The sequence below is a fragment of the Embiotoca jacksoni genome, unplaced genomic scaffold (assembly GCF_022577435.1).
Source record: "Embiotoca jacksoni isolate LCO1_2020_lvr unplaced genomic scaffold, fEmbJac1.0.p SCAF_79, whole genome shotgun sequence".
Lineage (NCBI taxonomy): Eukaryota > Metazoa > Chordata > Actinopteri > Embiotocidae > Embiotoca > Embiotoca jacksoni.
This window is the reverse complement of record NW_027185435.1, coordinates 500,149-514,018: the sequence shown is the minus strand read 5'-3', so window position 1 is coordinate 514,018 and position 13,870 is coordinate 500,149. Positions and strand designations below refer to the sequence as shown.

Here is a 13,870-nt window from a genome sequence, read left to right as displayed (position 1 = left end):
AGAGCTGTTTCTGTGCTATGATGAACTCTAAAGACTGAACATCTTCAAACAGATCATTCCTTTGGAAATGATCACAAAGTTGATTTGAAACAACTTTTTCAAGGATTTTAGAAACAAACATCAGGTTGTAAATTGGTCTGTAGTTTCCTAAAACAGCTGATCAAGAGTCGGCTTTTGAAGTAAAGGTTTAATTACAGCCACTTTAAAAGCCTGCGGTACATAGCTGGTTACAATAGATAGGTTGATCTGATCTAATATGGAAGTATTAATTAAAGGGAAGACTTCCTTAAAAAGTTTAGTTGGGATGAGATCTAACAGACAGCTAGAGGATCCAGATGAAGAAATAATTCTAGTTAACTCAGAGAGCTCAACAGGAGAGAAATGTTCCAAGTTTACATCTGGTCCTACAGTTGCTTTCAGGGCTGCTGTTGCTTAGCAACACATCAGTGATGGTGTCAGGAAGGGTCGGCCCGATTCTCTCCCTGATAGTAAGAATTTTATTAGTAAAGAAGTTGATGAAGTCATTACTGCTGAGAGCTGAAGGAATAGAGGACTCAACAGAACTGGGACTCTTTGTCAGCCTGCTACAGTAATGAAAAGAAACCTGGACTTGTTCTTGTTGTCCTCTATTAATGATGAATAATATAAAGTTCTGGCCTTACCAAGAGCTTTCTTATATAATATTAGACTCTCCTTCCAGGCAGGTGAAATTCTTCTAAATTAGTGGAACTCCATTTCCTTTCCATCTTTCTAGTCGCTGCCTAGCAGAGCGTAGTTCTGAGTTGTACCATGGAGACAACTTCCTCTGGTTCATGACTCTCTTCTTCAGAGGGGCGACATCATCTAGAGTTGGAGCAGAGATACTGCAGTCATCTGACTCTGTCCCCGGGAAGACATCTGACTCTGTCCCCTGGAAGACATCTGACTCTGTCCCCTGGAAGACATCTGTCTCTGTCCCCTGGTTTCACTAACTTCATGTTAAATAGAGTCTCCAATAACCAGAGTTGGTTTCTCAGCAGGTGTTTCACAGAATGTGGAACATCAGTTGGAGACGTGAAGGTCGGTGGTGAACCGTGGGCTTCTTCTTGGGACGATGTCTCCTTCGTACTGTCCCCCGGCCGCCCGGCTGTTCGGGTGCTGCGGGGGACCGGCTAACTAAACCTATATCCTGGACAGCTGTACACCCCCTCCCCCCACCCCCCTCCCTGAGGAGCTCCTACTGCTAGCTGGTTGTGTAGCATGGTGCACAGCAGTGATTCTAATTCTATGACCCTCCAGAGCCCTAACTACACTCCTCCTCCTCCTCCTCCTCGGTGACCCTGGCCTCCAGAGCACTAACTACACTCCTCCTCCTCCTCCTCCTCGGTGACCCTGGCCTCCAGAGCACTAACTACACTCCTCCTCCTCCTCCTCCTCGGTGACCCTGGCCTCCAGAGCCCTAACTACACTTCTCCTCCTCCTCCTCCTCCTCCTCGGTGACCCTGGCCTCCAGAGCCCTAACTACACTACTCCTCCTCCTCCTCCTCCTCCTCGGTGACCCTGGCCTCCAGAGCCCTAACTACACTTCTCCTCCTCCTCCTCCTCCTCCTCGGTGACCCTGGCCTCCAGAGCCCTAACTACACTACTCCTCCTCCTCCTCCTCCTCCTCCTCCTCCTCCTCGGTGACCCTGGCCTCCAGAGCCCTAACTACACTTCTCCTCCTCCTCCTCCTCCTCCTCGGTGACCCTGGCCTCCAGAGCCCTAACTACACTACTCCTCCTCCTCCTCCTCCTCCTCCTCCTCGGTGACCCTGGCCTCCAGAGCCCTAACTACACTACTCCTCCTCCTCCTCCTCCTCCTCGGTGACCCTGGCCTCCAGAGCCCTAACTACACTTCTCCTCCTCCTCCTCCTCCTCCTCGGTGAGCCTGGCCTCCAGAGCCCTAACTACACTCCTCCTCCTCCTCCTCCTCGGTGACCCTGGCCTCCAGAGCCCTAACTACACTCCTCCTCCTCCTCCTCCTCCTCCTCCTCCTCGGTGAGCCTGGCCTCCAGAGCCCTAACTACACTCCTCCTCCTCCTCCTCCTCCTCCTCCTCCTTAGATTTAACAGTAGAATTGTTCAAGAAGAGCAAAGGTGAGTTTTAACTTGAGATTAGAAGAAGTGGAGAGATTTAGATACGTATATATATAGATATATATAGATAGAGATTTAGATACGTATATATATAGATATATATAGATAGAGATTTAGATACGTATATATATAGATATATATAGATAGAGATTTAGATACGTATATATATAGATATATATAGATAGAGATTTAGATACGTATATATATAGATATATATAGATAGAGATTTAGATACGTAGAATTCAGGAAGAGAAGCTGAAATAACAGAAGTAACACTAGTCACAATGTTTGTAGACAGGAAGTGATGTCATATGCTCACCGTGACGTCAGACGAGATCAGCCAATGGAGTTACAGCTCCATATAATATTTGACCATCTGAAACTTCTTCTTGCAAATACTTTTTACTTTCTACCTACTTTGAGAGTTTTTGTTTGCAATGAAACATGTTTTAATTGCAGTGCCAAAGGTTTCCTCTCAGATATGTCTGACTGGACTTTTAAAATAAACCCCATCAGTGCTCACTATAGTCTGATAGTGTTGTTCAGCCTTTCTCTCACATGAAGTCTAGAAGCCCTGACAAACCACAAGCAAACAGGTGGTGATAATAAACATGAATGAATCCAGGTGTGAAACAAAGACTCGTTCATGACACCATATATTATCAGGTGTACATTTCAGGTACATATAATGAACATGATGTTAGTCCCTGTACATTCAGCCACGATGGCCACAGCTACGTTCAGAGCTTACTTTGGGTCTGACTCAGAGACAAGGAGAGTGACAAACAGTAGGTGAATATCTTTTTTTATTCATTTTTATACTTCATCAAGCTTGCAAGCAGTTATTCATGTAATTCAGAGAATCCTGTTTATTTCTCTTTCGATCAGCACAAAAGCTAATTGAACCAAATTTGATTAAAGCACAAGATGCATTTTGTGATTTTGCATGTTGATTAAAAGCTGCACCAGTCAGCCGCATTTCCTCTCGATTTCCTGTTGGAAGCAGAAGGAAGATGTTAAAACTAAGGAATGAACATGGATATGAACACACACTCAATCTTCGAGCCATATGGCAACAGTAAGAGTATGAACAACTGAATACAGTATACAGCTGTGTTCAACTCAATATTACACTTACTGTAGGTCACATTGATGATGATGTGAACATACCAAGTTCAAACCTTCGACTCACTTACTTTCATCGTCAGAGGAAATGGTTTCATGGCTCAGGTCCACGTCTGGAAGCTTCTGCTCCTGCAGTGAATGAATTCAAAAATCAGAGCTGCAGAACAGTTTCATTTGTTTGTGAGATGGCGACACTGAACATAATCATACGCAGGTTTTAGTCTTTGCTGGACTGAGTTCAGTTGTCTGCAGGACGGTCAGAGGAAACACTGCAGACAAACACAGAAACAAGTAGGCAGTTCCTTTGTTTGGAGGTAGTCGTCCAGTCAATTAAAAAAGATACTTACAGCAGCCATAAAGACGATTCACCCGAAGGATGTCGTTGGAACTCATCTGGGTGGCTTCGCCGATGGGCACATTCGGATTGGGAATGGGAACGATGGTCGGTTTTCCGTTCCCACTGAAGAACTTCCTGTAGTGGAGACAATACGTGATTAGAGGTCTAAACCGTACATCTACCAGCGTGTCCTGTAGTTTACCTCTAATCTGCTCAGAATGTCTTCTTCATCTGTCAACAGTCAGTCTACACTAACTAGTACAGGCCTGTATCAATTTAATACAGGATTACGTTATTTAAAAGGCTCATTTGTTTTATATACAACATGATTTTACGATTAAATAATGATGTTAGTGTACATTGTTGTTAGTTTGATGAGCGAAGTGAGACGTTACCTTCCATAGTGCATGACAGAGTTGTAGTCGTAGGGAGTGTTGAGGTTCCTTGTATCAACCTTCCGAAACTGGGAACTTTTTCCTGCAGGGAAGTCACACACTCAATCAAATTATTTTTTTTAATTGCAGGCTGTCGGTCAAAATGCCGGAAAATGCTTAAAGAGAAAAGAGGGGTTAATTATATCTGCAGGTCATTAATTCTGTACACAAGACTGCTCGCTCATTTTTCACATCTGCAGCTGCTGTACACCTGAAATAACAAGATAAGTAAAGTCATATTTATTTGTTCCCTACATTTTTCACGAGCACTTTGTAATATATGAGACTGATAAAAATCTCTCCATGAATGATAATGTATATTTATGTTACATGTTATAATTTTATATTTACTTGTTTCCAAAGAAAATTGTGTAAAATTCAAATAAAATCAGAACGTAATGCTCTGAAAATCATGTGAACCCATATATCATTAAAAATAGACCAAAGACAATGTATAAAATGTTGAAACTGAGAAATGTTATTGTTGTATGACAAATATCTGCTCATTTTGAATTTGATGGAAGCAACACGTTGAAAAGAAAAGTTGAGACAACATCAACTAAAGACTGGAAAAGTTGTTTATAGCTGAAAAAAAAACACCTGGAGAGGTTCACCACTCTGAAAGACCACAGGGGCAAAAAGTGTGACAATCTAAGAATAATGTTCCTCAACGTCAAACTACAAAGAATTAGTGGATTTCATCATCTACGGTTCATAATATCATTAAAAGATTCAGAGAATCTGGAGAAATCTCTGAACACAAGGGACAAGGCTGGAAACCAATATTGGATGGTGGTGATCTTCGGGCCCTCAGGCAGCACTGCATTAAAAACACACTATTCTGGAGTGGAAATCACTGCATGGGCTCAGGAACACTTGTGAAAACCATCGTCTGTGAACACAGTTCATCGCTGCGTCCACAAATGCAGGTTAAAACTCTCCAAAGAAGAAACCAGATAGAAACATGACCCAGAAACACCGCCGCCTTCTCTGGACCGAGATCATTGAAGATGGACTGAGGTGAAGTGGACAACTGTCCTGAGGTCTGATGGATCACAATCTGAGATTCTGTTTGGAAATCATGGACGCTGCATCCTCCAGGTTAAAGAGGAGAGGGACCATCCAGCTTGTTATCAGCTCAGTTCTAAAGCCAGAATCTGTGATGGTACAGGGACGCATTAGTGCACATGGCATGGGTAGCTTGAACATCTGGAAGGAAGCATTAATGCTGAATGATATATTCAGGTCATCATCCTGTCCTAACTTTATAGTTGTGTTGCTGCCATCAAATTCAAAATGAGCAGATATTTTTTATAAAACCATACAATTTCTTAGCTTTTACATTTGATTTGTCGTCTTTGGTCTATTTTCAGTTAAATATGGGTTCGGGTGACTTGTAAATAATCAGTTGTTTTTATCTACATTTTTCACAGCGTCTCAACTATTTTGGAAACAGGGTTTTAGTTTTTTCTGTAAGAGTGAAATGGTTTCGTGCTGATTTGGAACGAGCCTGATTATTCACCGAGTCAAAACAGTGTTCGTAACGTGACCCACCACGTTTGATGTTCTCCCACAGGATGCGAACATGCTCGTCCCTGTCGGACCGAGATTGTTCATGATGGAAGCCCAGGGCGTGGAGCAGCTCGTGTTGGACAATTCTAAACACAGTACAGCCTCTGCGTTGCAATGACAGGGTCTGGGAACCACGCTGACGTCCGAGAAATGAGTAACACCTGAAAGAGAGGAGTAAATAAAGGAGCTCAGCAGCCCCATGAGAATCATATCACACTGCTTCACTTTACCCGAGACACACTGTCTGATGACAAATCTGCAGGCTCTGACTGGAAAAAGAGACTGTGATGCATTCATATCTGCACATCGTGTGGTTCGTACCCGTTGTCAGAATAAATGTTCAAGAAGTCTTTCTGTCGTTTCCGGGGGATGAAGCGGATGCAGGTGGACGCTGAAAAAGACTGCAGGCCTTTGATGATGGTTTTTTTCTCACTTCGGGCTTGACAGAGAAAAAACATTTATTCATCATTTTATTGAAATCTTCTGATTGATCCTGTATGGAGTCTGGGAGTGGCCATACAGAGAAAAAAAAATTAAAATTGTGACCACAAAAAAGCACGAGACAAGTTTATAGAGAGAGAATCAGCACCTCACAACAGACTTCCTTCTCTCAGTATGAAGTTCACTGAACCTCCTTCAACTGTCAGTTCAGAAACTATAAAGTTGATAATATCCTCACAGTTAGCATGTTACCAACAATATAATCCAAAAACTTTCAATATCATCGTCATTGCCTTTTACCAACAATAATCTTTTGCCTCCCTTGTATTACAGCTGTCCTTAGTAAATGGAGTTGTTGTAGTTGGCGTAGCCACTACAGCCAGTCTGACTAATCGATGACAGATAAGGATACGCTCTGTATTAAACGTCAGTTCATACGTTGAAACGCTATAAAAGCCTTGAGCTCATTTGCATAAGAGGTCATCCGACTCGACTTCAGTGCTACTCCTGCCGTAGTCAGGTTGTTATTGTACATCAGCTCGCTGCTACAGGATGTCTCCCTCCACCCGCAAGTGCATCTTTCTTGGATGCAAGAACCTCCAAAGCAGCACTGCATCGCTATTTAAATTTCCTAGTGATGAAAAAGGGAAAAAGGAGTGGATTGATTTATTGAAGAGCCTCGCTAAAGGATACCTTAGGATTAACACCAACAGCCACCTCTGCAGTGACCATTTCACGACGGACAGTTTCAACTTGGACCGGAGACAGATGCAGTTCACGGACGCACTCGGTTACATGTACCGGTACAGGTCCGGATAAACGAGCCCAACTACATGTGCAGAAGGCTGCAGAGAGCAGAGATTTAGTATCTTTATGGAATGATTTAGTATATTGTAGGAATGATTTAATATCTTGGATGATTGTTTTAGTATCTTGTAGGAAGGATTTATATATTTGTGAACGATTTAGTATCTTTCAGAACGATTTAGTATGTTGTAGGAATGATTTATATATTTGGGAACAATTTAGTATCTGGTAGTAATGATTTAGTATCTTTTGGAAACTATTTAATATCTTGTAGGAATGATTTGGTATATTTGGTAACGATTTAGTATCTTATAGGAATGATTTAATATATTTGGGAACGATTTAGTAGGGTGTAGGAATGTTTAATTATCTTTTGGGCATGATTTAGTATCTTTGGGAATGATTTAATACCTATTGGGGGTTATTTTGTATCTGTGGGAGCAATTTAGTTTCTTGTGGAAACAATTTAGTATCTCGCGGGTGCAATTATTATCTTGTGGGAAGGATTCAGTATCTTTGGGAACAATCTAAAATCTTGTGGGAACCATTTTGTATCTTTTGGAATGATTTAGTAATTTTGGGAATGATTTAGTATCTTTTTTGAACAATTTAGTATATTTTAGGAATGATTTAGTCACTTTTGGTGTCGGGTGGGAATGAGTTAGAATCTTTGTAAACGATTTAGTATCAGGTGGGAATGATTTAGTATCTTTGGGAATGATTTAGTGTCTCGTGGGAAAGATTTTGTGTCTTTAGGAATGATTTAGTATCTTTGGGAACAATCTAGAATCGTGTGGGAACCATTTGGTATCATTGGGAATGATTTTGTATCTTTTTTAACAATTTAGTATCTTTTAGGAAAGATTTAGTCACTTTTGGGAACGAGTTAGTATCGGATGGGAACTAGTTAGTATACTTGGGAATAATTAATTATCTTTGGAATCAATTAAGTATCTTTGGGAACGATTTAGTATCGGATGGGAAGTAGTTAGTATACTTGGGAATGATTAATTATCTTTGGACTCGATTAAGTATCTTTGGGAACGATTTAGTATCTTTTTTGAACAATTTAGTATCTTTTATGAACTATTTAGTATCGGGTGGGAACGATTTAGTATCAATGGAAACGATTTAGTATTAGGTGGGAATTATTTAGTACATTTGGGAATGATTTAGTATCACGTGGGAACGATTTTGTGTCTTCAGGAACGATTTAGTATCTTGTGAGAATAATTTAGTATCTTGTGATGATGATTTAGTATCTTTGGGAACGATTTGGTATATTGTGAGAATAATTTAGTATCTCTATGGAACGATTTAGTATCTTTTGGAATGATTTAGTATCTTTAAGAACGATTTAGTATCTCGTAGGAAAGATTTTGTGTCTTTGGGAACGATTTAGTATCTTTGGGAACAATCTAGAATCTTGTGGGAATGATTTAGTATCTTTTGGAATAATTTAGTATCTTGTGAGAATGATTTAGTATCTCTTGGAACGATTTAGTATCTTGTGCATATAATTAAGTATCTCTATGGAACGATTTAGTACCTTTGGGAACAATTTAGTATCTTGTTAGAATGATTTAGTATCTTTGGGAAAGATTTAATATCTCTGGGAACAACGTAGCATCTTATAGGAATGATTTAGAATCTCTTGAGGATGATTTCCTATTTTTGGGAACGATATAGTATCTCGTGGGAAAGATGTTGTGTCTTTGGGAATGATTTAGTATCTTGTGAGAATGATTTAGTATCTTTTGGAACGATTTACTATCTTGCGAAAATAATTAAGTATCTCTATGGAACAATTTATTACCTTTGGGAACAATTTAGTATCTTGTTAGAATGATTTAGTATCTTTGGGATATATTTAATATCTTTGGGAACAATGTAGTATCTTATAGGAATGATTTAGAATCTCTTGAGGATGATTTACTATTTTTGGGAACGATATAGTTTCTTTGGAAAAGATTTCGTATCCATTGGGAATTATTTAGTATCTGTAGGAACAATTTAGTATCTTGTGGGTACAATTTTTATCTTGTGGGAAGGATTTAGTATCTTTGGGAATGATTTTGTATCTTTTGGAACACTTGAATGTCTTTTTGGAATGATTAAGTATCTTGTAGGAATGATTTGGTATCTCGTGGGAACGATTTAGTATCTGAGAATGATGTCATATCTTGTGAGAACGATTTAGTATCATTGGGAACGATTTAGTATTTTTTTTGGAATGATTTAGAATCTTTGGGAATTATTTTTTTACCTCCAGGAACGATTTAGTATCTTGTAGGAATGATTTAGTATCTTTGGGAAGGATTTGTTTTACCTTTTAGGAACGATTTAGTATCTTGTAGGAATGATTTAGCATCTTTGGAAATGATTTAGAATCTTGTAGGAATGATTTAGTATCTTTTGGGCATGATTTTGTATCTTTTGAGAAAATTTAGTATCTTTGGGAATGATTTAATATCTATTGAGAATTATTTTGTATCTGTGGGAGCAATTTAGTATCTTGTGGAAACAATTAGTATCTTGTGGGTACAATTATTATCTTGTGGGAAAGATTAAGTATATTTGGGAACAATCTAAAATCTTGTGGGAAACATTTTGTGTCTTTGGGAATGATTTAGTATCTTTGAGAACGATTCAGTTTCTTTTTTTGAACAATTTAGTATCTTTGCAAACGATTTAGTATCAGGTGGTAATGATTTAGTATCTTTGGGACTGATTAAGTATCTCGTGGGAAAGATGTTGTGTCTTTAGGAATGATTTAGTATCTTTGGGAACAATCTAGAATCTTGTGGGAACAATTTGATATCTTTGGGAATGATTTAGTATTTTGGGGAACAATTTAGTATCTTTTTTGAATAATTTAGTATTTTTTTAGGAACGATTTAGTCACTTTTGGGAATGATTTAGTTTCGGATGGGAACTAGTTAGTATACTTGGGAATGATTAATTATCTTTGGAGTCGATTAAGTATCTTTGGGAATGATTTTGTATCTTTTTTGAACAATTTAGAATCTTTTATGAATGATTTAGTATCGAGTGGTAATGATTTAGTATATTTGGGAACGATTTAATTTCTCAAGGGAAAGATTTTGCTTCTTTGGGAACTATTTAGTATCTTTTAGGAACAATTTAGTAACTTGTGATGACGATTTAGTATCTTTGGGAACGATTTAGTATCTTGTGAAAGTAATTAAGCATCTGTATGGAACGATTTAGGATCTTGTGAAAATAATTTAGCATCTCTATGGAACGATTTAGTATCTTTGGGAACAATTTAGTATCTTGTGACAATAATTTAGTATCTTTGGGAAAGATTTAACATCTTTGGGAATAATGTAGTATCTTATAGGAATGATTTAGAATCTCTTGAGGATGATTTACTATTTTTGGGAACGATTTGGTTTCATTGGGAATGATTTCGTATCTATTGGGAATTATTTAGTATCTGTAGTAACAAATTAGTATCTCGTGGGTACAATTTCTATCTTGTGGGAAATATTTAGTATCTTTGGGAATGATTTAGTATCTTTGGGAACGATTTAGTACGTTGTAGGGATGTTTAATTATCTTTTGGGCATGATTTTGTATCTTTTGGGAACGATTTAGTACCTTTGGGAAAGATTTAATAGCTATTGAGAATTATTTCGTAACTGTGGGAACAATTTAGTATCTTGTGGAAACAATTATTATCTTGTGGGTACAATTATTATCTTGTGGGAAGGATTAAGTATATTTGGGAACAATCTAAAATCTTTTGGGAACCATTTTGTGTCTTTGGGAATGATTTAGTATCTTTGAGAATGATTTAGTTTCTTTTTTGAACAATTTAGCATCTTTGTAAACGATTTAGTATCAGGTGGGAATGATTTAGTATCTTTGGGAACAATCTAGAATCTTGTGGGAACAATTTGATATCTTTGGGAACTATTTAGTTTTGGATGGGAACTAGTTAGTATGCTTGGGAATGATTAATTATCTTTGGAATTGATTTAGTATCTTTGGGAACGATTTAGTATGTTGTGAGAATGATTTGGTTTCTTTGGGAATGATTTACTATCTTTTAGGAACAATTTAGTATCTTGTGAGAATGATTTAGTATCTTTGGGAATGATTTATTAACTTGTAAGAACGATTTAGTATATTGTGAGAATGATTTAGTATCTTTGGGAACAATTTAATATTTTGTAGGGACAATTTAAACTCTCTTGAGAATAATTTACTATCTTTGGGAACGATTTAGTGTCTTCAAGAAACGATTTAGCATGTTGTGGGAAAGATTTAGTATGTCATGCAATGTTTAAATTTTTCTTTCTCTCTATGGCGACTCCCGGGCTCTGTAATCCTGCCACTATATGAAGGAGAGACTTTTAGATGCAAACCCAACTACTACTCCCACTGATGTTAATGAGATGAACTGAAAGCCCTTTCATGAAATATCTTCACTGACACCAAAATTAAAGGCTTTCTGATACTTACAGTACTGGTTGGAGAGGCAGTAAGGCACGTAGACTTTTCCATCTCTGTTTTTGGGCCACATGCAGCCTCGACGTGTGCAGGGATCAGCATTCTTCAGATCTGTTGGCACTAATATGTCTCCAAACATCAGCCGAGATCCATTCAGGTTCTTTCCTGCAAAATGGCATGAGGATTGAAGAGAAAATATTGTCTTCTGTATCTAATTTTCATTGTCACCGCTTTCATCTGAATGCTTTGATGAACATATCAGCTCTGTTTTTAAGTTGATCATTTCACCGGAGGGAATGGATGAAGCAGCTGCAGAGCAGATGAACATACCAGCGTTAGCATTGGCCTTTTCTAACAGCGCAGAGATACTGACATCCTCATCCTCAATGGTGTTGCCTGGGGAACAGACACAGTTTGTTCAGGTTTCAGTTCCATGTTGTAGGACTGTATATTTATGGTATTTTACTGTATGAGAAGTGTCTGAGTCTCACCTGAGTTTTCATCGCTCTTTTCAAAAGAAGCCTGAAAGAAGAAGTTTGGTAAATAGAGTTAAAAAGAAATGGACATAGTGGTATTATCAAAATTAAAGCTGGTAAACTGTTCTACTATAGAAGTTCAAATTGACAATTTAGATCAAGCTGAGTCTTTACTTGGGACGTCCAGAGAGTACACATCAAAATGCTGCATGTTGTCACGTTGACAGCTGTCATGTTGTTGTAAAGTTTTTTAATAAATTTCAAAATTGGGTTTGAAAATATTCCATTTTTATTGCATGAGAGATGTCAGAAGTCTCCATGTGTCCATATGAATGCAACGTGTCTGCTGGTTCTTACCTGTAGAGTAAAGCTGTGGACGGAGCAGAGGAGCACACTGAGCACAGCAGTCTGGAGGATCATGGCTGGTTACTGGACGGCAGCAGCAGACCAAGAAAACACCTGAGAGACACTCAAGTGCTCAAACTTATATAGGTGGTGAAGCCAACTGCCTTTCATCCTAATATGGTGCACAACAAAGACATGTTGACAAATTCAGATGTACTGGAAGTGATATTACTTAAACTGTTGTTCCATGTAACAAACTTTGTGGTCAACTTTACCCTGCTATTACTACACAGTCACCACTGGAATCTAACTTAACAGTTTACTGCTGTGAAACATATTATAGGGTTTTACAGCTGAACGTGGGGTTAACTAGAAATGCAAGCAGATAAAATTATGTTTATACAAGTAAAGACTAACCTGCATCATTAATATTAGGTAACCAGAATACTTTTTTCAGCTGTTTGTCCTGTCATTGATGACAAAGAAAGAAAAAAGGTCAAATTGATCAATTCTTTGGCCAAAATGATTTTATTTAGGACTCAACACAACAGAATCATCTTACGTTAATGATCATCAGGTATGAAAGACAGAATCTATGACTTTTCAGGAAGGTTTTATGTTCCACTTCTCAGGTAAAGTTGAAACACAAAAACTTTTTGGCATAAACATCTCAAGGTTTTTATAAATATTTCACATCTTGTTGATAATTTTAAACACATTTTCCCAAACCTCAGCCAGACATTTCTTGCACATAACTGGATCTTTGTGTTCAAACCTGTGTGCAAGATAAGAAGCAATAGTAGTGATCTGGTCTGGAAAGATAAATTGGAGTTCAGTGTAAAATGAATTTGATAAGACTTGTTGATGGCTCACAAATCACTGGACTTCACAGGAATCCGTTGGTCCTTTCTGCCGTGACTGTTCCAATGTGGCCTCTTCATTACTTTGACAAACACAGTGATGGTCTTCAACCCTAATGAAACCTTTACCAGTTATTCACCTCTCCTGCTGTGTGCTCCTGTAGGACACATTAAAGGCCGGGGACAAACCCCCTGTATGGTTGTTTAGTTTTTCTTCTTGTTTGAGCTTCACTGTGCAGAATGATGTCCAGCTCACACCTGTGGAAACCTGAAACCTCCAGAGCACAAACCCTGACAAGGAAGTTCACAGCGAAGTAAAACATGTCGTGTTTCTACGAGTTAAACTTGAGAAATGAAACATATTTGCATGTTCGTACAATTTGGACTTTTAATGAGTGAATAGAGGGAGTAGATCAAATTTAAGGATTTCTAAACGATAATTAAAACTTTTGAGTGAAAAAACTATTATTATTCAAATATTTCAGAAACTTGTTAAACCATGTTAGAAGGGGATGTATAAGCTGAGAGGGCCTTTATTATTGCACTAATCAACAGGCACATTTACTCAACATCTGCCTCGTTTAAATCAGACAGGCAGAGTTGCAAAAGACGGTTTTGGTTTTGTGTTGCTTCTCCAAATTGTGGGAAAGGTTGCAGTAAATGTTTGGTTGACACATAGTCTTGCAAACCATGACAACAATGGGGAAAGCTTTGATAAATTCCGATTGCATGTGATTACTTGCAGTAAGATTTTTCTCTTGAACTTTAATGTTTTCACATCTGAGACTTCCCTGATGAAAATAAATGTAAAAGGTTTGCAAACCTTCCTTCTCTAATCAGAGAACTAAGATCTTCTACTTTAGTAAATACAGCATATCATG

General features: G+C 38.3%; 1 protein-coding gene across 1 annotated transcript; it reads right to left on the bottom strand.

The window, feature by feature from the left end:
* Window positions 1–2,902: 2,902 nt before the first annotated feature.
* On the bottom strand, window positions 2,903–12,246 carry LOC138215686 (high choriolytic enzyme 2-like). Its single transcript, XM_069177962.1, has 10 exons — window positions 12,142–12,246; window positions 11,800–11,830; window positions 11,639–11,704; window positions 11,321–11,473; window positions 5,903–6,020; window positions 5,564–5,742; window positions 3,971–4,052; window positions 3,586–3,710; window positions 3,310–3,367; window positions 2,903–3,106 (listed from the first exon to the last, which is right to left on the bottom strand). Coding segments are annotated over exons 1-9 (819 nt in total). The 5' UTR covers window positions 12,205–12,246; the 3' UTR covers window positions 2,903–3,106; window positions 3,310–3,365.
* Between the last annotated feature and the right edge of the window lie 1,624 nt (window positions 12,247–13,870).